Genomic DNA, 26,296 nt, shown 5'->3' with positions numbered 1-26,296 from the left:
GTTTAAATTGTATTACATATTCAGAGTTTGCACACAGTACAGTAGCTATGTTTTATTTCTATCCCAATATTAGTTTTAAATCGTCTGATTTAGCAGTCTGCTCCATACGAAGCTATTCACGACGAACAAGACAAAATGAGAAGTTCACCGCAAACTTGCAAAAGTAAAAAAAAATGTACAAGTACCCAAAGTATTGCATATGATAAATATAAGCATACCATTTTTTTATATGATGAATAAAAAAAAAAAAAAGATGAAAGACTGAAAACCGCTTAACATACCAGATTTGAACAGACACTTCCGTGTTTTCAAAGCGAAAGTTTTTTAGGCAAGCGCGGTGCGCTGTGTACCACTTTTTATCCATGTACCTGAAAATAACACTACACCGTTATCTGTGTACGTGTTCACTCAGAGTAGGTCATATAAACTGTAGCGTAAGGTATCAGAAAAATGCTACTGCATAAAAATAAAAAAAACTAGTAGCAAATTAAGAGTTTTCTGTAGCAAAATGCTACCAAATATACGTTAACTTCGAGCCTTGTGTGTGTATATATCATTGTATTTATTGTATGCATAATCTATGTACTTTTAATTGGCACAAACTGTCACAGCATTATTTGTTGTTTAGTGTAAATAGCATTTGGTAGAATTATGGTAAAACTTAAGAATGTATTCAGTGGAGTTTAATATATAACCTAACATTTCAGAGTGATCAATGAAAATGCTGCAAGCATGGCTGGTTTTTAAATGTTATGTAAACTTTAAGACCAATTCTGTTTATCAAAGACTTTTATTTTAGATTATTTAATGTTAATACTGGTGTAGTATATGCTATGTTTACAATTACTGGATAGTAAGTCAACTTTACCCTTTCACCAAAAAGCAGGTTTCAGAAATGTCAGATACGTTTTATCAAGAAGTTGAGCAGCAACTCAAAGTTCTAGTTTTTTCAGCTTAATATATTAAAGTTGGTTACTATCACCTGTTTGTACAGTGAACGTGGCTCTGATAGCAGCTGTTTTCAAAAGTTTTGCATCACCCTGTAGAATAACTGATTTTGCTTCATAAAGTCAAATTAAACCTGCTGAATACCTATCGCTTTGTAGTTTTCCATATATTTCAAGAAAAACTGATGGCTTCCGGTAGACTTTTGCGCTATCATTGTGTAATTTCTTTGATTACATAATATTATTATTATTATTATTTATTTCTTAGCAGACGCCCTTATCCAGGGCGACTTACAATTGTTACAAGTTAACACATTATACATTATTTCACATTATACAGGTATCACATTATTTTTACATACAATTACCCATTTATACAGTTGGGTTTTTACTGAAGCAATCTAGGTAAAGTACCTTGCTCAAGGGTACAACAGCAGTGTCCCCCACTGGGGATTGAACCCACAACCTTCTGGTCAAGAGGCCAGAGCCCTAACCACTACTCCACACTGCTGCAAATAATATCAATATAGTGTATTTTTATTGTCTCAATTCTAGGTGATGCAAAACTTTTGTCCATAGCTGCGTGTTTAGTCTTTGCGTTCTTGATAAAGTAAAATCAGCCAAAGCTTCTGTGGAGGTATGTCTGTTTTAATATATATATATATATATATATATATATATATATATATATATATATATATATATATATATATATATATATATATATATATATGAGAGAGAGAGAAAATATATAACTTGATTATATTTTGCTTATATTGCACCTCGTGTGCGTAATTTACTTGATGCATCGAAAACAGTAAAACTAAAGAATTCAATGTCTGGGAAACGTGGTTTGCAATAGCAGGGTCAATGGTTCAAAACTGGAGTGCATATTTATAATGAGATGACGTTATCTGTGATTGTTATACTGGACATGGAAGACTGCAAATTGTATATATTGTGTGTATATGTGTGTACTTGTATATGTAAACACTGCACTCTTCCTAATGTATCAGTAATATATGGCAATTACAGTAACCCTTTAGGTTCTGGAATTCTATTCCATGGTATACTCGTTTAGTTCAGTAGCTGGAGTCACGACGATATTTAATGGATTTACATTTGATCTGAATGAGGATACAGATGCACTGTCTCAGTTTTTATGTTGTTCAACAGCCTGTGTGTTTTTGGAGTAGGTGCAAATAGGTAGATAGGAGTAGGTAGAATTCTGACCCTAACTGAATGCACTGAATTGCTGTTTTATATTCCTTTAAGCATATTTTCAATCTGAACAGCGGACGGTGTATTTAGTCTGTAAGTGTTGCAGGCAATGAAAGATGTTTATTTTGATGAAGAATTTTAAATAAAGCACTGCTTTAAGGCACAATAAAGAAAAATAGCTTCTGGGTTTCTTTCACATGCATCAAAAATGTTGATTGTCAAATTTAATTGAAACAAAAATGCAATTCATTTAATTCCTGAAACAAGATTTTTTTTTTGTAAACAGTAACATGCACATAGGTACAATATGCAATAAGCCATTTCAGATAAAAGTAATAAGTGTTGATATTCACATTTAATTTACAACATTTATGAAATGGGGCATGAAAAAACAAGTAATGTGGGTAAAGTGCTGTACAAACAGATGCATTTTGATGTATTTTGAATGTATACTTAATGTTTTTCTTTTGGTACCTGTTTTGCTATACATACACTGCATGCATATCTATCTTTTGACTGGACATTTTGTGTGTTCTGTATATAGAATACTGTTTCAAGGGGAAGGGGTACAGTTTCTTACAAAATATTTTATGAATAGACCTTTACCTACAATCGTCTACAGCACAAGCAAAGTAATACTCAAAATCAATTTCCATCTTTCTCCAATATCACAAGCTGGATGCATTTCTGACCGGCACAACTGTTTCTAATAGGCTAGTTTTTTTCCCCTACTCGGACCAAGTAACCATTGCTAAAATATTTAAGGTAAGTAATTTGGAGTAGAAGTTTTCAGAAAACAGTACAGGAGTATAGAGGTAATTGAGAATCCACTGGTAGTACAGAATTTGAACACTGATATTTTATCAAGTCCAGATGCATGACTGTCCATACTTAGTTTGGATACGTTGAACACATCTGTTAACAAAAAGAGAAGAGAATTAGTTTAACAAATCCAGAAAAGATAAAAGTGATCAAAACTTAAAACGCATCCTGACACCCCTGTACTGCTTTCACTTATTGTTTTGAAATACACTGTATGGTCAGATCTTTTCGTAGATGGTCTACAGTTAACCACCAGTTTCCTGTATTCTGTTCAGTATCCATTTGTTTTCTCCTTTTCCACCATCTTCCATAACAGAACTTATTTCATAAGATATGCTAGTAATATGATAGTTTTAGATCTTATTCAGTGTTTGTTTGCCTGTGTAATAGTAGTACAGTACTAGTTTTTAGTTTCCAATAAAAAATAAATAAAGTTACTAATGTTAATGGAAATTACCTTAACATCGCATTTGTTTATATGCTAATATAGCAGTCATCAATGTACTTTAGGTCAGTGGTTTTCAACCCTGGTCCTGGGGACCCCGTGTCTGCTGGTTTTCATTCCAAATGAGCTCTCAGTTATTTAACTAGACCCTTAATTGAATTGATCATTTGCTTAATTAGACATTTTTAATAATTTTACTTATAAAAATGTTATAGATAACATGAAATCGGCAAATGTTTAAGAGCTGAAAGAAATTAAAAAGGTCTAATTAAGCAAATGATCAGTTCAATTAAGGGTCTAGTTAAGTAATTGAGAGCTCAGTTGGAATGAAAACCAGCAGACACAGGGGGTCCCCAGGACCGCGGTTGAAAACCACTGCTTTAGCTGACAATTTTCAGATATAACAATCCCTTTTGGATGTTTTATGAACTCTGTACTTGACATACCACAGTGTTGATTTCTGCAGGGTTAATAAAACGTTGAAGTTCACCATATTCGTCTGGGGACATGGGGCACAGGTTTTCTGGTGATTGAAGTCTGGAGGGGTGGCTTAAAGAAATAAAAATAAGTTTGATTTGAAAAAAGTGCAATTCTGCTCAAAACGAATACTGGTGTATTTTATTTTATTTTTTTCATTTGTTTAATAATTTGCTTAATAATTTTAAAAATCTGCAAGCAAAAGGTTTAAATTCCTTTTTTTTTTGGAATTGGTCATTTTATTTTTTCTCAGTTTCTCCTAAATTTGGAAGGCCTGGACTTGAACCATTGATCTCCAGGCTATAGGTAAAGACACTCCACGTGGCGTGCAGGATGTGCCACTTGGGAGCCCCAAAACTTTTGAATCCTTTTGAATAAATCCAATTTAGAATGACAGTTTGTTAATTATTACTAATATAAAATATGATATCTGGCTTATCATGGAATGCCAACATACAGTATATAGTAATATACAAGAAAAAGTCCTTCAAAATGGTTTCATTCAAATTAGGTTAGTGCTAGCCCCTTAACTCTTTAAGGACCAAGAGTTTTAAAGTGGGATGCTCCTCCAGGACCAGGGTTTTTTGAATGTATTTGACTCTCTTCCTATAAAAACCCACTTAGAATTTGAAAACCTCTTGGAATTTGAGCACTATATATATATATATATATATATATATATATATATATAATCATTTTTTTTGTATTCCACATAAGTATTTCCCAAGATCTAAATATATACAAGCGTACAAATGTGTTATTCTATGACCAGAGGGACCTTGCAATACTTCCTAAAAGTTTTGTTGAAAAATATTGTTTGGGTGAATTACAAAACATTGTTTCACCCGAGTGATTTTTTATTTTTTTTTTATATATTTTTTTATACATTTCTAGCTCTTTACCATTCTAGAGCCTTTTCTACCCCTCTAATCGTCTTACCATCTTGAAATAAAAATTTTGTAGAGTGGAAACCGCTATATAATGGTGTGCAGATCAATTTCTGTACTTAAACAGTAAACATATATTCTATTATCAAAGTAGTAATTTACAGACAGCAAGAACACCACAATAAATAGTGCTAACAAAACGCAAACTATTATAAGCAAAAATAGAACATTGTAATGCCATAATAGACGTTTATTCTCAGGATGTTTATAAGCAGTAATAAACACTGCTCTTGATTACTTTCTCAAAGATTTATAAATAAAATAATAGTTCTTCATTCTATTACTAGCAGTAATAAGGGAAAAAATGTAACAGATCAATTTAGTTCCTGAAACATTATCTTCTTATAGCCACTTGTTTCTTGTTGTTTATAAATGTTGTAAAACATACATATTACAACACGAGACAGAATAAACAATCTAATGTAATGATGTCAAATACATTGGATTTGCAGCATATTTCCATTTCTTTCTTATCTCTAAACAAGTTCCTGTGATGTTATGTTTTGCATTCTGCTGTAAATGGTCTCCTCCCTTTAAAAATGAAATGCCCATCTCACTGATGTCACATGAAAAAAAAAAAAAATAACTATGGTGGCCCACTAAGTCAATTAAATGAAGTGCATTTTCTTTTGTGTTTACCTGATCATGGGCACAGAAAGACACTTAAGTATGATCAATTTTACACAATCACGGTCCTTAAAGGGTTACTGTGTTTTCCACGCTATGTAATACCATGGTAAACAATTAGGCCCCAATATTATGTTTTAACAGCCAGCCCCAGAAGCGGGGCTCATCATAATCTACCCACTGCATTATTAAAACGTGTACTGTGATGTTCTCCTTCATTTCAATATTTAAGAAAATCCTACCATGGATCAGGATTCATTTGACCAGATAAAACAAAAAAAAAAAAAATCTGTCCTGGTTTAAATGATGTGCAACACAACCAATTCTGCAAGCATGGAGTTACCTAGGATGTACAAGATGCATTCTATAAATGCCTATGTTTTCAAAAGCATTACAATTTAAAAATGGTAAACATTATTTTTTACTTTTGCCACAGTCACTCAATTACAAGAAGTGCCTAATTAATTATACTCACACTTCTGATATAGAGATTAATTCAGTTCGCATGTAGCCATTACTTCTTTTATCATTATCCACATCCATAGGTTCTGAGGCTGAAATGGCAAAATGTCAAAATATGTCACTTGAGATTCAGCATGCACTTATCTTCAGTAAAATGTCTTTCCTGCTGTTTTTTTCCTAAACAAAGTTTATGCTTATTTGCCTAACTCATTATTTGGGAAACCTGTTTCTATTTTATAATTCAATACAACGATTCTTCTGCAGCTCTTTAATAAGTATTAGGATGTTGTGTGTACCAAACATTGTATATATTTAATATATAAAAATGTTACATATCTTTAAAATGGTATATATGGTACTTTTATGCTAGCTATTTTACCGTAGTCTAAAACCCTTCCAAACAGCCCCAGTGTAAACTAAGTGAATACTCCATTTACGTTCTGTTGGTCTGGAGTAGTATTTTCCAAAAGCATTATCCTTGGGAATATCAGGGTGAAGGAATCGGAGCGGGTTTTCAGGGATGTTCTCAGCAGCCATCACTTTGTAATTTCGGATTATGTCTGGGAATGACACAGCCGACAGCTCCTTCTTGGTGTAGGGCTCCACTGCGTGGAACTGAGGTTCATCTACAAAGAAACAGAGACATCTCAAAAGGCAAAACCAACCATGAAGTGAAAGGTGTTTTCTTACATCTCATTTACCTGCATACACATCAGTCTAAGGGGCTCATTTTTTATTAAAGCATTGGCACAGAGGTCAACACATGGGACTTCTCTGCACTGCTTAGGCTAGTTCATGAATATGAATATGGTGGTCTAATCAATGGACCTTTACAGCAATGATGTCCCTATCACTCACCATTGTGTGACATTTCCACCCACGTGAAGGTTATGGCCCCCTCTCTGCTGCTTTCACTGAATCTCAGTAGGAACGTGCCAGGACGTTTGTTATTCAGCAAAGCACGTTCCCTCTCCTTACTAACAAACCCCATGATGCATCTAAAAAAGGAAACCACACCATTAAATACAGTTAGAAGACTCCAACCTTTTTTTTTAGGTCACAACATTACTGCTATAACAAGATCTTTCCTTGCACTGTGGTAGTTTCTCTAAAAATGCTTGTGGTTAAAATACCCCATCTCTGTAATGCTACAATGATGGAGGCATCATTTAGTTTCAATCCAAGCCTGACTAAACGGATTCCTTCCTGATCTAGTTCTGTCTCATATTAGATTCTTACCCATCATTCCACAGTGCCAGAAGGTGCCTTTTAATGAGCTCCAGGATCCCTTCAATCCATAACCAGAAGGATTTTTCATTTACATTCTCCTTAAAAGAAATTAAAAAACAAAACAAAAAAAACACTAAAACATGTTCGGTATTAAAACTCAAAACTACCACAAGTGACCTGCCAACAAGCGAGTACATGTATTCAATGGTCCTCGTAAACCCCTTTTATAGACTTTTGGAAAGCAACCACCTTAATAGTTCTTTAATACTGATGTTTTTGTATGTGCAAGTTCACCATATTAGGGTCAGAAATAACAAACATATAACCTTCAATAGCACAGACAATCAGTGCTCACTGCTACCTACATTGAGAGTACGTGGAATAAATTAAAAGAGCAAACATCAATGGGAATTTGAATGGGATTCGGACAAGCAGATACCAAGATGTAAAATTCAATAGGTCTGCTTACAATAAGCCAGACATCTTAAACACAGTGCTGCTTACACTTCTAAATCTGTGAATTTATTTACAGTCAACTCTTGTTATACTGTCTTCCCATTTTAATTGAAAAAGTATTCATTATATAAAGAAAACAGAATAAAAAAATAAATTAAAAAAAAAACATTTTTGTGGCTCCCGAGTGGCGCATCCAGTAAAAGCACTCGTGTAGAGTGCAGGATGCACCCTATAGTCTGGACGTTGCTGGTTCGAAAATAATTGGACACTACTAAATTGGGTAGAAAAATAAAAAATAAATAATAATAATAATAATAATAATTATTGACTACTAAATTAAAAAAAAACATTCATGTTATTTATAATTTACTTACACCCACCTTGCAAAACTTGGTCCAGGGAATTAGGCCTTCAGGGTTACTGGCATTAGGACCTGTAATATGCACGTAAATGAGAATATGATACGGGTCTCAACACGCTCTCCGTTTCCAGTAATATCACACAAAAGGTAGTCTTCTCTTAGTTGTTCTGTTGCAGGCAGTAACATGAATATTGTTGTAAATAAGCTTTCAAATATAATTAATTCTTCATGGTGTAGATTGCCATTGCACCTGCAGAGGTATGACCACTATGAATCATGTAACAAAGTTCTGTAGCTGTTGTATCTGTGTTTACCCAGCAGTTTCTCCCCCAGCATGGTGAGCTGCTCAGAGTTGAGCCCTCGTTTTGTGACTGAAGAGAACTGCCAGCTCAGAACCTCGGACAGCTGGCTCCATCTGGCAGCAGGGGGGGTCAGGAAGAAGGACAGATTCTGAGAATGAACCAGTGGAATCAATTAGTCTTATTACAGTCTTCAGAAAACATAAAGCTGGCAGACAATCAAAGATTACTCCCAGGTCTCAGCTAAGACAGAGTAGTACAATTGTCTCAAAGCAACATACTGTATCACTATATTAATACAGATACAAATAAAGATAATATAAAAGTCATGCTGCTGCCAGTTATAGAATTAATTAACTTCAATACATGAACAAGTTTAGTGCTGAAGTCCTACCTTGGGCTCATTAGTCAACATGTTGTACCACAGAATGGAGGCCCAGCCACTGGGAAGCTGGCTCACATTAGAGATAACCACCAGAGGAAGAGAGGATGTCTGGCAAGTTAAAAAGAAAACAAGGCCATGTTTAAGAGCAACATTCAATCACTCTTATCCACAGCATCCTTTAAAACAACAAGAGCAACTTCTTACCGAGATTCAGTGGTTGAAGCAACTCCATAAAAAATTCAGTTGTATTAACTGAAACATTTGTATATTTGACCTAGCATTATGGTTACTTTAAATGACTGGAGGTATGCAGCAGCACTAAATAAAGAACTAAGCAGTACTGAAAACTAAATGAACAAAGGTAATCTATAAAGTGGACTTATTTTTTTTATATAGTAATCTACTTAAATATTTTTACTAGCAAATGGGAACAGAAAGAAAGCTTACCTCTAAATCTATTACCAGTCCAGGCTGGCAGAGCTGTGTCTCAAAGCTGATAGAGTGGAGCTCCTCAGTCACGATGAGAGGACCCTGAAACAACACAGGTTTTCAAAATAAAATACAAACTGCTCACTGGAGGTGTGTCACAACCTGAAATCACCTGCACTGAAACATAGAAAGTCACTGTACCTCGCTGGTTCTGCTTCCTGTGTTTTTCTGCTCTTTCAGTTGCTGCAATGTGAAAGTTGCATGTTTTAGTAAACCATGACGCACAAGAGACAGTGATTCGTTTTCTAGAAATAGCTATCTTAACTGTTGGACTTCCTAAAACACAGAAGACACACATCAATTCAGGAGGAAGGACAAAAACCTCACATTCCACACTATTCCACTCTGAACTGTTCTTTATTCAGTTTAGTTCAACCAGTAAAAACTTCCATTTACATGATTTTTTCTTCCCTGAACTTTTGTCTTCAACAGGAATTCTGTTCGAAGTGGAGGTAATGTTTGTATCCACAAGCTGACAATGGTGTCATTTACGTACATTGCAGAGTAAAGAAGGGATACGGTAATGTGTTGAGCTACTATATTTTTAATTATCTTTTAAATAACACTTACCAGATGTCTGAACTCAGCAGCTAAACTTCCATTTGTTGACTCTTCCATGTTCATTACTTTTGTACTGGTCCCCAGAATGTTAAACTTTCTGAATCTGCAGTCAGATGACAAATGTACATTATAATAAAATCAAACACATAAACCTTTCCCAAATCTTGATTATTTCTAGTACGTTTTAATACATACCCTTTCACAGTACTCTTCTCATTCACATCTCTGAAAACAAGGCAAAGATTGAAAGCGTTTCTTATAAATGTTAAGACTGCACATTAATTAAAAACATGTTAGCATTTCTTATATATGTAGAGCACACACTAGCTATGCCTATGATACAGCTGTCAGTCATTATATTAACCCAAATTAAATATTGCAGGATAGTTTCCTTTTTTTAAAGTATCTAATTTTACATTTTACTGTCAATAGACTAAAGCATTGACAACAATCTCCAAAACACACAAAGTGCTTATATGACAACATACTGCAGGGTTACTGTACACAATCAATTGATAAAATATCCAAGGGTTAAATTAAGATGTAATATATATCAAAGCAGCCAACTCGGATACTTTACCCAGTCATGCTTTTTATAAAATATTTTCTGAGTAAGCTAATTGTTTGAACTGTGGCTAAACTATGTGCTTCTGCCATCACAGCAATGGCTTGAATGTTTATTACATACTTATCAAATGATCCTTTAACACGCAGCTGATAATTCAGTTCATGAAGTTTAACCAGGAGCCTAAAAAAAAAAAAAAGTTAGTAAAAAAGGAAAAATTACTTAAAACTAATAACAACAAAATATAATGTCGTCTGCTTCAATCATCACGTTGCTCAGTACCCATGTATATGAGCCAGTTCACCAAGGTACAGTAATTATTAATCTAAAATACCACGTTCACATGGATAGATGCAGGGCTGTGATATTCAGAAACACTTGTCTTGCTTTTACAAACCTCAGCTTCACAGTGAACTGCACCCCTGTCTTCAAGACCAGGGGTCTCTGAGGGTGAGTTGGCATGCAGGGTTGCCTCTCCACCACAAAAGAACTGAAACAGACAAGTGTACACTAACCACAGTTAAAGTGCTTTCTGTGCACTTCTACCACAAACAAACTGAAAACAGTGTGAAGCAATAACCATTTTAGCTATTTTTACCATTTTACAAAACTGTTACCACCGTTTTTTAATATTGTAATTGAGCAATCAATAAAAAAGAAGTGTAATTATCAAAAAGTTCTGAATTCTCAAAGGTAGTATAGTTTTAAATGTAAATTATTCCAGATTGTGAAATCAAAACACAGTTAATTTAACACCTATTTAATAAATAAATACATTGTTTTCCCCAAATAGGAAGGAATTCATTGTTTCCATCTTAAGACTAAATATTGGATTCCAATACTCAAAACAGGAACTCGATTATACAGACAGCATAAGACTTACTCTATCACCATTCACAACAATGTGACGAGAAGGTTGCAGCATTGTTGTCATAAACTTACAGGCATGGCATGTTACAAACATGTGATTTCAAATATCTGAACAGGCTTTTACCTCTGAAGTAGACTGCGGAACAGCAGCTGTGCTCTGTCCTCCAGGGAATGTTTCTTCCGCGTGATTGGGTCGTTCTCGTATGTGTACTTCTGCTCCAGCTCCTCCAACTTCTTTAACTGCTGTCGGACCTGCTGCAGACTCTCGGCCACTATTGTAAACCTGGAGTGCATGTTTGGTGGTTATACGGTGCTTAAAAGAACGAATACACAGAGGAGACACTGAAATGATGAATACCAGTACACTTGCATTTATTACCATGTTCAATTTTAATCTTATCACAAAATAGTCCATCATTACTACACATTACATATTACATACCGTACAGCATCCAAAGTACTATAGTCCATCTCGTTACCTGAGACTGATATTACTGTATTGTGACCCATATGTCAACAAATATATCATTTTAGCCATGCAAGTACTGTATATTTATATTACTGTCATATCACAACTAACATGTAAAAGGTAGGTTTTCAAAACCCATAGCCCTTGTATTACATAGGCAACATGTTTTATTTGGGTCAGCACAGTATATCCTTAATATTTTAGCCTAAACTTTATGAGTTTATAGGTGTATTCTTAAAGATATTCTGTGCTTCCCCAGTCACCACTTACAGAAATCCAGTATTAGACCCACATTGGCTTGACATGTAATTTAAGTTGAAAATTAAATATATATTCAATATTTATAACCTGGAATTGAAATCATTTGGAAGGTGGTATACAACCATAAAGTTTTCCTAAAATCAATTAAAATGTATCATTCACAGTTTTAGCAGGAGACCAGTAATATGCAGCATAGCCTGGGTGCCACACTGATGGATTATATAGGGTCACAAAGGATGTACACAGAAGGGCTGTGGCTCACCAAGTCTGCAGCTGATCCAGGCATGCGTTTGGAGGGCCTCCAATGCAAGCAATCTGCTGGCGACGTTTCCACTCCACAAGCTCCTCTGTTATCAGGGCAGTCTGAACCTGTTCTGTGAGATTCAAGGCTTCTGCTATTTTAGACACTACATCCTGGAGGGCAAATCAGAAAGCAGCTTGTTGTTAAACATGACAGGGTCTATTTTAGCAATCTAAACAGTGGCGGATCTAAATATGACTTCGGTGTTTAAACTACAATTAAGAAATATAGAACAAGAGGTCTGCTTTATTAAGATCCACATTAGACCTGTCTCGCTATAATAGAACCCCAAAGTACTGCAGGAACCTGCTGAAACGTTGTCTATTGGACTTTATTTTGTTTAGCTTTATTTAGACATTTTTACTGGCTGCTTTATAGTGTCAAAATACATCTTTTAAAATAAAAGGAAATACTATTTAAAGGCTTACTCATTAAAAAAGCAAAAAAAAAACTATCAATCCACTGTGCCACACACCCATTAAACACATCCAAGTCAACTAGAGAACTTTCCAGAAGACTTGAACTGATCAGCTAGACAGAACTATAAAAACTACTAAAAGCATACCTCTCTTTTCATGTTCAGTTCTATAAACATGTTTCTGATGATGATTTCTTCACGTCTGATTTCAATTGGGGTTGTGCCACTTGATTCGTGCTCTATCAAGACAAAACATGTTGTTATAAAAATACCAAATACTATACAGTACAACAGTACGAACTGGGAAATCTGTTTTACTATGAAAGAAAGTGCACAAACTGCTCACTACACAGAATGAATACATTTTGCTGTAAAATGGAATAGTACTGTTGCACACAAGCTGTCGTTAAGCTATAATGATTTTACCTCTGCTCTGCAGAGTTTTGTATTTGAAGTCATGTTCGTCTTGCAGGTCCTCAAGTGACTTAATCCTCTGTTCTGTTTCCTAAAAAGCGCATAATCACAATTGAGAAAGAATTCCAGAATCAAATGACAGCTATATATTCCCAAAAACAAAGTAAAAGTTTATCCATATCAAGTTTATCCTGAATTTCAAACGTCTCAGATCAAAATGTTTTCCGAAGAGTAAAATAAAGAAATTACCTGAACTCTGTTCTTTATATCTCGCACGCTGTAATCCAGTTCCTTCTGTTTCTCCACCATTGCAGTATTCTGTGTGCTCCCAATGTTGTCCTACAAAGAAATAACATTTTCAGAAAATGTTTTTTTTAAAACTACTGCACATTGCAATGCGTTACAGACATAGTTAAAATTCAGTTCGTTTTCACCTCTTCTCTAATCATATCGGACTGATGAGTTTCAGTATGTATAAGTTATTTACCCTCTGTGAATGCAGGTCATGTTTTATTCCCATCCACAGAGCCAGGTGTCACTATACACAGAGATATACTATACACATCTCAGGCATTACTTTCCAACATTGTTACAATAGATGCTAGGAGGGTTCATCAGGACCACAATCCAGAGAAACCTGAATTTGCAGCAAATTGTCCCCTCCATAGTAATTGTGTTTTCTTTTTTTTGGAAGTTCAACATTCAAAAAGTACCTGATCGGCTTTCTTGGCCATGTCTAATGTCTTCTCTTCTTCTTTCAGACAGCTGCAAATGATCATTGCCATCTGGATCGGATCTTCCTGAAAGTGAACCTATGCAAACACATGAAATAAAGAGAGCAAAAACAGGGAAACAAAACAAGTTCATAAATCATCGTAAGCATTGTTATATAATACCAGTAATTAACTATTTATCTTTAAATAGAAACAGTGCAGTATGCTACTTAAATATCAAATGGCCAGTCTGGAGTGATTATTGTTTGACTGTTTTAATGAAAACTGTAACATAACATGTATTATAATTAGTGCGTGGACAAATATCCGAATATTCGAACGAATATTTTTTGACATGTATTTGGATACAAAAATAAGATGTTCGTATTCGCTACAAATAATAAAAACACCTTGCACTTATTTACTGCCTCACCAGAATGTTTTTATATATATATATATATATATATATATATATATATATATATATATATATATATATAAAACACAGGATCAACAAAGCAGCTTTTGAGCCTCTATTTGAAAGTTTTAGACAGCAAAAAGTAAACAAACCAGATTATGGGCGTGCTCTCATAGTGATCTCTATGGAAAGCCATCAGGGACAAAAACTTGTTGTGCTGCGTGAGTAGTGATGTGCATTTAATGAGATTTTTGGAATCGGTTCCGAACCGGGTATTTCGATTCCGATTCAGGTTCCCAAAATATGTAGAAAAACATGTCCGTATGTCAATGTGTGAGCAAAAGGGGGTGCATCTTATACATATAAACAAAGGCACCAGTGTCGTGCCGAATTTTGCCCCTTGCGGAGTTGCCCCTTAACAAACTTCAACGAAACACTCACGCATGAGCAAATCTCAAAGTAGTGCAAAATTCCCCAAGAGGCAAAATTCTGCACGACACTGGCGCCGTTGCATATAAAGTACTAGTGCTACAGTTCTACGTCAGCATAAAAAAACATTAGAAACACCACAAAGCAGGAACTGTGGCTGTGTCCCAAACCGCACCCTTGCTCACTCGTCACCTTCCCTTGAGGGGCAAAAATACTATGTTTGCCATCTTAAGGGTTGTCACAGTTCCTTAGGGAACCAGTGAAGGGAGCTTTATTTGCCCTTCACTGCACCCTTCGACTGAGTGTACAAAACAGTTGACTTCTGCGGTAGTGTTTTTGTGCTGAAGTCCCAGAACTCTTTGCGTTAAAGGCGGAGACAAGTGGGAACAATTTTCAAATATGGCAGATGCGGCTGTACATAAATGTAATGTAACTGTAGTTAGCTAGGAAATTGTACATATTGTTAAGTTATTTAACAAGCAAATTATTTGTGAAATATATATTGTACTGAGTATATGATTAGATAGTACAGCGAAAAATCTTTTCTGTACATATCAATTGCTGGAATTAATTATTTATCAATTAACTAATTAAAAAACTAGATGTGTAGTTACAAAACTAGCAATGATATAAGCGAGCAATATATTTCAAAATTATTATTATTATTTTACAAAATACAGGGACAGAGGAAGAGACCCTAAAACTGATCCAGCTAATTGCGGCAAACAATGTCCTCATCAAGTGGAAAAGAAACGCCACGAAGCTGGGCTGGGAGTGACATTTGAAACTTTTATGTAGCCTGCACACTTTTAGTATTTCCATTATGTGCTTTTGCAGTGATTGATAAATTAGTGTATAACCTTTATCCATTTCGTAGTGATACTGAACATAAAGCAAAATATATTACCTATTGGATTTAAAGTAAAATAGATATCTTATTATTTAAAATATTATTTAAAACAAACAAAAAAAAGTAAATATTAGGCTACATGTTTGTAAGATGTGGCAACGTTTTTATTTTATTAACCAATATCAAAGTTTTTCAAATAGTGCAAATGCTACAACCATTCTTCCAAACTACAATCTGACAACAAAAGATTGCTAGCTTCTTGCTCAGTCAAAGGTAAAGGCACTGAATGATGATGCTGAAGTGTGTCCCATTTAACGCTTTTAGTTCCACCCTACACCCTACTCCCTCGCTCACCCAAGTGCACACTCTGTGACGTCAGTAAAACGTCACGCAAAGTGTACACTTGTCAAAGGGTGTAGGGTGCAAGGGAATGGTTTGGGAAGCAGCCCGGGTACCCAATTCATGGGACAGAAAAAAAGACAAGCATGTAATTCTGAAATGCCTCGCTTAAACAGTAACCAACTTCCGGAAAATGTTGTTTAGTGATTTTTATATAGAATGTATATATTATCAAGGCTTGAAGTTAACATATATTTGGTAGCATGTTGCTAACCCAAACTTAATTTGCTACTAATTTTTTTAAGCAGTAGCATTTTTCTGATACCTTATGCTGCAGTATGTGACCAACACTGCGTGAACACGTACATAATTACCGGTATTCGTTTTTTTAACACGTACATTATTAGTAGGCTATCTTTCATAAAGCGGGAAACCATTGCTAATGCATAGCTTCCCAATATATGAATGAGGTTTGTACCACCCCATGCAGATATGTGTGAGGCCCACAATGCAAATCTTATTGGACAGTGGAGTACAAATACCTACAGTACAGAACAATGTAGATACAATTTAACAGGTATTAAGTTTATTCTATAGACCAAAAGTAAAATTAAATAACTGTTAAAAACATTATGATTTGAATGATAAGATATAAGTTTATTCAGTGTCTATAAAATGCTAATTTAATCTGTCATGGAGATTGTTTTGTTATAATGTCAACCCTGGTTTCACCCGAGCTAAAAATGAACACATAATAGGTAGATAATTATTACTTTATCAAAATTCTGACTACGAAAAAAACAAAACCCAGGAGCAAATAGCTAGCTATAATGTTACCATAATCCAAGAAACATCTTCCTTGTTTTATCAGTACGAATAACAGACGAAATACAATCTTGAGGTGCATATCTGTGTAATGAAACGTGTGCTCTAACATAAAATGTTGATTTGGGGGCAAATTATTATATATATATATATATATATATATATATATATATATATATATATATATATATATATATATATATATATACAGACGTGCTCAAATTTGTTGGTACCCTTACAGCTCATTGAAATAATGCTTCATTCCTCCTGAAAAGTGATGAAATTAAAAGCTATTTTATCATGTATACTTGCATGCCTTTGGTATGTCATAGAATAAAGCAAAGAAGCTGTGAAAAGAGATGAATTATTGCTTATTCTACAAAGATATTCTAAAATGGCCTGGACACATTTGTTGGTACCCCTTAGAAAAGATAATAAATAATTGGATTATAGTGGTATTTCAAACTAATTAGTTTCTTTAATTAGTATCATACATGTCTCCAATCTTGTAATCAGTCATTCAGCCTATTTAAATGGAGAAAAGTAGTCACTGTGCTGTTTGGTATCATTGTGTGCACCAAACTGAACATGGACCAGAGAAAGCAAAGGAGAGAGATGTCTGAGGAGATCAGAAAGAAAATAATAGACAAGCATGGTAAAGGTAAAGGCTACAAGACCATCTCCAAGCAGCTTGATGTTCCTGTGACAACAGTTGCAAATATTATTAAGAAGTTTAAGGTCCATGGAACTGTAGCCAACCTCCCTGGGCGCGGCCGCAAGAGGAAAATCGACCCCAGAGTGAACAGAAGGATAGTGCGAATGGTAGAAAAAGAACCAAGGATAACTACCAAAGAGATACAAGCTGAACTCCAAGGTGAAGGTACGCCAGTTTCTGATCGCACCATCCATCGCTTTTTGAGCGAAAGTGGGCTCCATGGAAGAAGACCCAGGAGGACTCCACTTTTGACAGAAAAACATAAAAAAGCCAGACTGGAATTTGCTAAAATGCATATTGACAAGCCACAATCCTTCTGGGAGAATGTCCTTTGGACAGATGAGTCAAAACTAGAGCTTTTTGGCAAGTCACATCAGCTCTATGTTCACAGACGAAAAAATGAAGCTTTTAAAGAAAAGAACACCATACCTACAGTGAAACATGGAGGAGGCTTGGTTATGTTTTGGGGCTGCTTTGCTGTGCCTGGCACAGGGTGCCTTGAATCTGTGCAGGGCACAATGAAATCTCAAGACTATTAAGGCATTCTGGAGCGAAACGTACTGCCCAGTGTCAGAAAGCTCAGTCTCAGTCGCAGGTCATGGGTCCTCCAACAGGATAATGACCCAAAACACACAACTAAAAGCGCCCAAGAATGGATAAGAACAAAACATTGGACTATTGTGAAGTGGCCTTCTATGAGTCCTGATCTGAATCCTATCGAACATCTATGGAAAGAGCTGAAACTTGCAGTCTGGAGAAGGCACCCATCAAACCTGAGACAGCTGGAGCAGTTTGCTCAGGAAGAGTGGGCCAAACTACCTGTTAACAGGTGCAGAAGTCTCATTGAGAGCTACAGAAAACGTTTGATTGCAGTGATTGCCTCTAAAGGTTGTGCAACAGAATATTAGGTTAGGGGTCCCATCATTTTTGTCCATGCCATTTTCATTTGTTTTATTATTTACAATATTATGTTGAATAAAAAATCAAAAGCAAAGTCTGATTTCTATTAAATATGGAATAAACAATGGTGGATGTCAATTACTTTTGTCAGTTTCAAGTTATTTCAGAGAAAATTGTGCATTCTTCGTTTTTTGTGGAGGGGTACCAACAAATTTGAGCACGTCTGTATATATATATATATATATATATATATATATATATATATATATATCTTTCATTTTCAAAACAGCTCGGTTGTGATTGTAACCTAATACATGTTATGTTACAGTATAATTGTAAGGTCATACAATTCAGGATTCAATTAATTCAGCAACTGAAGACATAAGAGGATAATTTCGTACCACTTAACTTGCACTGATGAAACATAACCTTGAAACATAACCTAGTTAACCGTACTGATGGCATATCAGATGCTTAATATGGTTGCATTCTTCAAAATACATTTCAACAAGGAATTGTTTTAGTTCCATTACTTAGCTGAGCACAAGGTGGTTTCAATAAATACTTTCTGATTTAAATATAGGACTGCTATGTGACTGTTTGGGGTATTCAGTCTACTTAAAACAGTAGGTAGTTTTTTTTCACCTTCATTTTACCACGCCATTTCTGCGATTGTTTTATTGGAAGTGTTTAAAGTTTAAATTTCGTTTACATGTTATTAGTTTATGAAAACGTGTCTATGACCACTGTTTACTGTGAAGAAACAGCAATGGCAAGGAATGAAAATAAATAAATAAATAAAATGCGGTCAACTTTATGTACTATTTATTTCGGGAATAAACAAAACAACGTTTAACTTGAACTGCTATTTGGCATCCTTTGTTTTGTAGTTAATTCAGTGGGGTAAAGTAAGTCCTACACAACTTATTCTTTACTCCGGAGATATTTTTCCATTTTAACGTGTTACATATTGCAAGGTCTTGTGTGAAATAAAGGCACATACACAAGGGCCACGGCCACGCACCGTGCCCCTACTGCTATGCTGTCTCTGCCTGCGTTCAGAGCAATATAATGGCTTTTATTACTTTTTGAAAAACGAATGACTATTTAAATTATGAGCGAATATCCCAACATGAAAATCCTGTGTTCGTCCCAGCACTAATTATAATTGTAGTACTGGACTAAATATATCCAAACAGACAAGCAAAATAAATTTACCATGATATTCCATAGTATACTTTGCTGTAGTCAACTTGTTTGAATGTGAATACCTGGAGATTGCGTTTTATTTTCCGGATATTGTGCTGCATCAGGAAGTTGTTCTCCAGTGTAAAGCGACTGTATTGGTCATCTAATTGTGAAAGCAGGTCATGAAACCGCAGGGTGGCCAGGGAATCATTTGTGGCTGCAAGTTCCCTAAAAGTATTAAATTACAGGTATATTCATTTCAGTATCAGATTGATAACAACAAGGTGTGTCAAAACTAGGAACGTATCACAATATCAGATTGCCACCTGCTACACAGATCAAGGTGCTGATGGCTTTAGAATAGGTTATGTTATATGCAAAACTAAAACTGATAGTCATACACAATTCCTGAAAAGAAACAGTATGGATTTACTTCTGATTTACCAAGGGTAACTCTATGCATTCTTCTTATATTTTTCTTCTTATATCTTGCTTAGATTCATTTTGTATGCCATTTTCTGTTTCAGTCACCAGTCTCCTAACTTTTTCAAACTGAGAGGTTTAAGGACCCCGTGACCTCAGCAGAATTTTCAGTATAAATCTACTCTAAAGCCAGGTCCACACCTGAGCAATCTGTTGCCCAACCAATAAAATTGCACGACTTAATTGCCTGCAACTCTTTTGTCCACACCTGAGCAACTAGTTGCTCAACAAGTTTCCCATGTTTAGAAGTGTGTGTAAATTTTTTTTTTCCTGGCAATGCTGGCCCTGCTGGTGCTGTACTTTCCTTCAGTCTGTCATTAACGACGCCTTCACTAATTCCCGATGAAGAACTGGCTGTTATAGTCGTCTCATCTGTAGTTATTTTAAATGCGATAAGCCACGTAAATGCTGGACAAGACCTTGGCTGAGGCGTCGTCAGAACAGAAACACAGGGCATATAGTACATATGACATATTTTTAAATGTAGCGCCTCTTTACCACAGAAAAGTAAACAACAGTAAGGAGAGTAACAACCAATCATATTTCGCAACCGTGCACGTGATAAAAACGTCACTCCACATGCTTGAAAGTATAGCTTGTCTCTACTGTTAGCAACCTGTTGCGCACGTGCTTGCAACTGTTTGCAAATGTGACTCAGTTGCACAACTGACCGCTCAGGAGTGGACCCGGCTTAAGTGCATCAGGTACCACAGAGTGTAACCAATTAATCACCTCTGTGCAAAACCCTCTCCCCAAGTGGACGGAAGAATTCAAATGTTTTGCTCTAGACAGAAAACAATACAAAGTGAATCTAAAGCTCATCAATACTTTAGTAAAGATACTGTATATTTAACACCAGTACCAAGTTATGAAATAATATTTATGCTTAAAAGTACACTTTTCTTAAAACGTGCTCTTACCAGTCTTGGCTCTCAATCCACTGGCTTAGGTACTGTCTAATTTCCATTGGAAAGCTGTCATCGTAGAGTTGATCAACTTGCTCCAGATACTTTGACTCCAGCTGCTGCAGCTGATACCACTGAGTCATTTTGCTGTAAAATAAATAAATAATACATAAATCTATATTGGAGATCGATTCAACCAGTAACAGCTGTTAGGCCTTATGGACACATTTTATACCGTATAACTTCTTGTGAGAAAAATGTCATTACTAAAAAACACACCCACAGAAAAATGCAAGGTGTCATATATATGACTGTACCTTGCATCCCACAGAATACAGGATTTTGCTGTATTCACAAGAAGTAATAATCTTTCTTAAATCAGCATGCTAAAGGGTGGAAGTTAACTGTGTTTTTGCCCTTGTAACTTTATGAACAACAGCAGCTACAAATAACCACCCATCCCGCAAAAATATTAAGAATGTATTTTAATGAGAGAGAGCGTCAGGTCTGAATACTGACACTCTTTCAATCATTTACAAACAGTAAAAATACTTAAACAGCATACAGTAATTTAAAACTGTCTTGACACATACATGATTTTTAACCAGCTACAGTACTAGAGCATTTTAAGTTCTGAATTCAAGCCGCATTCGCAACATAATGTGAAGCTCTTAAAAAGTCAGGATAACTAGACATTAATTAAATCAATATGTTCAAATTGAAACGATAAGACTGTTTTCTTTGACTAAATGGATGCCAATAAACGGACGCGTTCTGCTGTTTATATTTAATAATTTGCCCCCAACCTATCTAGTTTAACTGTAATCGTTGCCTTGTTCAAATAGCCAGACAATGGAAGTAGTTAGCCAAATACTCTTACATAATCACTCCTACTGTCTTGAACTAATACAATGAAACTTTCTGCAGCGCTTTTTTTTTTGGCAGAGATAAACTGTACTTGAAGACTGAGGGACAGAATTTCAGGGTACTCAACTCGAATGCGTTTCATATTTTGCGCTTTGCATACTATGCAGCTAAAGCACTTAACAAGTATAGCAATTAAAAAAAAAAAAAAACATCAAATAAACTGTCAAAATGATTCTATACTGGACACATCCACGCCTAAATACGATTTGCCGTTTGGTGTCTTCACTATACATAAACATGTATAATTTAATAATGACATTAGAAACGTTACAATTGCATGAGAAACAATCAAGTGCATCCTAAACTTAACTTACCTTTTATATATATATTATATCTCAGAAAACGTTAAACAGCAGAAGCAGCTACCCTAGGTCTCACCCTCCCTTCGTCAAAAGCTCACTGAACTTCAAAGTCTTCAGAACTAGTAATCCGCTCACGGGTGCAAAAATGAAACTAAATATGAGGAACTCTATCTAAATAAAAGCCAATGCACTGTACAGAAAAATACAGGTGTCACACCGGTCTCAGCCAACCAAGTCTCACGGTTTGCTTTATGAAACCCACCCAGACCTTCAACGGCCAATTGTAACAAGGAGAAGGCTGGCTTTCCAGGTTCGGGAGAAAGGCTGAAGCTGTTCTCATGAGCGTCCTTCCTCCCTCATTTGCTGACCACTGACACAGCAAGCAGCATGAGAAATAGAAACTATTAAGATTGCGTTTAAGTTTCGTAGCACGTGTTAAGGTAAAGGTATTGGTCATGGTATAATAATAGGCTTGTTTCGTTAGCCAGACACCACCCAGAAATAAACAGAATTATCGCTAATCTTGTATACATGCATTTCATCAGAATGAAATGCATTAATGTCGTTTTCATACATGTACTGTAGCAAAATTGTGTTAGTCTCACAATTAAAAGGACACACACTTCTATAACAAATCATTTTATATTGATTTCTGCCTCAAAATAAGTGGCTGTTAATGATTATTTCATGTGTATTATGGGAAATGTTATGAAGTCATGAAAAGTATGTCATGAACTCATGCTTATGACTTTTGAATTCAATAGGAATTTCATTTGAAATCAGTAGGAAATCATGTGTTAGTTACATTGGGATTACAGACACTTATTTTAACGTGTTACCCATCTCTTGGTCAAAAATGTAATAAATATTGTATATTATTTTATTTTTTATATTAGTTTGTTTCTTTTATGATCATAAAATGTATGTAGTAGCTACATGGATGATATTTTTTGACAAGGCTCTGAATAGTATTTTTATATGATAAATATGGTTATACAGTACATACTTTTTTCCAAAGGTGTCAGGTTGCTATTGTATTAGTAGACATCTTTTGATTTGAAAATATTTTGGAAGGGTTGAATTCTTAAATATTTAAATATACATATTAGCACCACCATAACCTTGCTGTAATTATATTTTTACAGCAAGCCATTATACAACCTGGTTATGTATGTTGGCTGTGCACTCACTCATAACTTTGTCTGTATGAAGGTACTGGGCTGGTACTCAACACTATGTGTTACTGTCAGAAGAACACCAGAAACAATATATTTCGAGCTGTAGTTATAATACTGATAACCTGACAACTTCTATAGCCACTGCATTTTAATGTATTTAGTGATGTTCATAAGTGGGCAGGTGGCAGTGGTGTGCAGTGACTTAGCAAGGCATTCACAACTTTTCGATGACAAACATTTTCTTATAATGTAGGCCAATAACAGGGATACAATAAACCAAATACCTGAGATTGCAGAAATACCTTTTCAACTCTTTCTCTGCTTTTCTGTAAGTACTTACTACTTGCCATTTTGGTTTTGGACTTCTGTTTTTTTATATAATTTCTGTTTTTGTTGCAAAGTCTCATGCAGATTAGTCAACAAACATTTCTCTAAGTTTTCCATTTTGATTCTGACTACAAGGGTTTGTGCGTCAATCAGTTTTCAGTCAAGGATGCCTTGCCAATGTTTTGCAGCGCATGGCCACCGGGAAGTGAGGTGCACATTGCGTTGCATGCCTTGACCAACAAAAACAAAAAGACTCCCGAGGCGAACAGATTGCTTGCATACAGGGCTATCATGTACTTCAAAATGTTGTAGAATAAACATGTTTCTATCATATTCTTAAAAATATTGGGGAATAAATATTCCAACGCATGTGTTGCATATATAGACTGCACGCCACTGTAGAGGGTCAAACAATCGCCTGGGAGAGCAAACCCTAACGAGATTACTGTAAGGGCTAAAAGGGCGGTGGTATTTCGATTTGTACATGTTTTGACCCGATGGATTTTGAGAAGCCAGTGTGTAATGTGACTTCCTATAGATTAGTCTATCCACTGGAATACTTGACATTCAGTACTTATTTTCCGTTACTATAATAACCTTACTCTTCACCATAGGTTGGTTATTTTGGGAATATATTGTAGTGTGCACGGGGGAAGGCAGCAGCAGAGCTGGTAGGTGACGTGATCCCACCCTGACACCAATGTAGTGAGCTCGGTTTACGGAGGCAGGCGCACCACACAGGGCGAGGCAATCCACAAACAGACAGAGCAGGTGCGAACCCGGGACCTTTCGCGGACTGAAAGGAGAAGGCTCTTTTGTACAGAGGTACCGGCGCTATGCTTTGTGTGGATTGCCTTGCCCTGTGTATATATATATATTAATTTCCGCCTTTCATAGAAATAGGAGAATTAAAGACTCAAAAACAATACTAACCTGAGCAGCACTAACCACGTGCCAAACCCACCCAACTGTAAACAAAACACACCCTAACAGTTTGTCTTAAAAAAAAAAAAAAAAAAAAAAAAAAGCGTGTATCTTAAACTGTCGTAGCTGCGAAGTGGGAGTGAGGCTAACTGAGGAAAGAGCTACAATATAACCACGAGGTTTCCGAGAAAGCGAGAACATCTGTAAGGTAGTGGCTTTGAGAGGAAACCGTGAAACGAAACTTGGACTGAAGCCAAAAATTGTATATTTCGATTTAGAAAACTTGAACCATATGGTCCTCTGTACTGCCGTAACAAAATACGTTCATGCACGATTAGTAATAAAAAATAAGTGTGCATTTTTGGGGTTCTTCTAATTTAGTATTTTAGTTTGTCAGTTTAAAATTGTTGTCTATACACTGTCATAGTAACTATATATATATATATATATATATATATATATATATATATATATATATATATATATATAGTTCTGTGTTTTCTATAACACTCAATGTCAATATGACAGTATATCATTTAAATTGAAATAACTAATCAATGTTATGCCCTAACAACATTTTATGGACAGGGTTGCCCCAGTGGTTTGCTACCCACACTTTTGGATTTGTTTCAGCTTGGTAAACTCCAACAATGAATTGAGTTTACCTGTAAAAGCACTGTCTCTGAGTCGCTAAAGGGGAGGACCTAGCCCCTGATGGACAGGGGAGGAAGAGCCAGTGGGACCCAGGCCAAGCCCACAAAAAGGGTGGGAGTAGTGTAGTGTAGTGCAGTGGTTAAGGCTCTGCGCTCATAACTATAAGGTCTTGGGTTCAAATCCCAGGTGGGATACCGTCTGAGCAAAAGACCTACTCTGCAAAAAAGATCTCAAAACAATAATTGTGTGACTATAGTAAATGTTACAGCTGTGACTGGTATTTAAAACGGGATTCATTTATCTGACGTTTTACATATCCGCCTTTACTCTGGTCCCATCGCAGTCAGATACGCGACGGATTACTGCATATTCAAACAAGTTTGTGCTGATTGCATAGAAAATGATGCACAGGATAGTGTGTGATATAATAATGTAATGCCCACCCGACGTTTATTCAAGCATCCCACCATGAGGGTGTGTATTCAATTATTATTTATCACACACTACCAGGGTTGCAACTGGCTCCAGAATTTACAGACACTTTAAGCCAGGTCAGGTTTTTTTAACTCGCCTACCAACCACAAATTAATTGATTTTAATGAGCATGTAACGTGAGTGTAAAGTGCGTAACCTGTCGCTAAACGAATGTAATTGTTTTGCTAACTATTACTTAAAAGCACACAGCAGTTGGCAACCCTGCACACTACCCCATGCAGTAGTTATCTCTGCTGAACAATGTTTTTCCGGCTGAGAAACGAGCGAGAGAAGACGTCACGTGAGGTATGGGTGGAATTCCTTTCAGTTTGACAGCTCGCGCTGGGGTCGTGCTCTGTTGCTGGTGTTAATGAGCGCATGTTTCCTGTATCAACCAGCTGTGTAATACGGTAAATATCAACCAGATGAGCCCTTTGAAAGAAATTGCTTACCAGTTATTATATAATTATAATCTGTTAGTTTGTGCGACTAAATTTAAGAATTATTATTATTATTATTATTATTATTATTTAGTCATTTAGCAGATGCTTTTATCCAAAGCGACTTACAGGACGTCTCATCCGAAATTCTTCCAAGGTAAAATATGAATACAGTATAGAGTCAATCATCCAAACTAATTGGGACCTATACTATTTTGCATAATCGATGTGTATGGATAACCAAACGGGTATTAATAACAGTTACTGTACCTTTAATA

At 35.7% G+C, this 26,296-nt stretch overlaps 1 protein-coding gene across 4 annotated transcripts; it reads right to left on the bottom strand.

Moving 5' to 3' along the window:
* Positions 1 to 1,654: 1,654 nt before the first annotated feature.
* Positions 1,655 to 22,187, bottom strand: LOC117409265 (signal transducer and activator of transcription 1-alpha/beta-like). Of its 4 annotated transcripts, none has more exons than XM_059032168.1 (24): positions 22,034 to 22,187; positions 20,808 to 20,939; positions 19,488 to 19,632; positions 13,741 to 13,839; positions 13,277 to 13,366; positions 13,040 to 13,118; positions 12,761 to 12,852; positions 12,157 to 12,308; positions 11,289 to 11,447; positions 10,692 to 10,784; positions 10,418 to 10,477; positions 9,925 to 9,954; positions 9,739 to 9,832; positions 9,310 to 9,351; positions 9,127 to 9,210; positions 8,689 to 8,787; positions 8,310 to 8,445; positions 8,009 to 8,067; positions 7,188 to 7,276; positions 6,807 to 6,946; positions 6,386 to 6,574; positions 5,962 to 6,040; positions 3,882 to 3,984; positions 1,655 to 3,083 (listed from the first exon to the last, which is right to left on the bottom strand). In XM_059032168.1, exons 2-24 carry the CDS (start codon positions 20,933 to 20,935, stop codon positions 3,060 to 3,062), a joined length of 2,265 nt encoding a protein of 754 aa, XP_058888151.1. In that variant the 5' UTR covers positions 20,936 to 20,939; positions 22,034 to 22,187; the 3' UTR covers positions 1,655 to 3,059. The 4 variants fall into 4 exon arrangements, with proteins under 4 accessions (XP_058888151.1, XP_033870950.3, XP_033870941.1 ...); XM_034015059.3 differs by having other exon boundaries at positions 8,015 to 8,067; positions 22,034 to 22,186; XM_034015050.3 differs by having other exon boundaries at positions 7,188 to 7,273; positions 8,015 to 8,067; positions 22,034 to 22,186.
* Between the last annotated feature and the right edge of the window lie 4,109 nt (positions 22,188 to 26,296).

This window comes from Acipenser ruthenus, chromosome 10, assembly GCF_902713425.1.
Source record: "Acipenser ruthenus chromosome 10, fAciRut3.2 maternal haplotype, whole genome shotgun sequence".
NCBI classification, from domain to species: domain Eukaryota; kingdom Metazoa; phylum Chordata; class Actinopteri; order Acipenseriformes; family Acipenseridae; genus Acipenser; species Acipenser ruthenus.
The sequence above is the reverse complement of the archived record's forward strand: the minus strand, read 5'-3'. Positions and strand labels throughout refer to the sequence as shown.

What these genes read in the sequence shown, in the direction of transcription:
- LOC117409265 (XM_059032168.1), bottom strand. Translation starts at nt 20,935, where the DNA reads ATGACTCAGTGGTATCAGCTGCAGCAGCTGGAGTCAAAGTATCTGGAG. An exon ending in CAGTTCACTGTGAAGCTGAG is followed by an intron (nt 10,478 to 10,691) that starts GTTTGTAAAAGC and finishes TTTTTTTTTTAG; the next exon opens with GCTCCTGGTTAAACTTCATG. An exon ending in CTACTCCAGACCAACAGAAC is followed by an intron (nt 6,041 to 6,385) that starts GTAAATGGAGTA and finishes TTGCCATTTCAG; the next exon opens with CCTCAGAACCTATGGATGTG.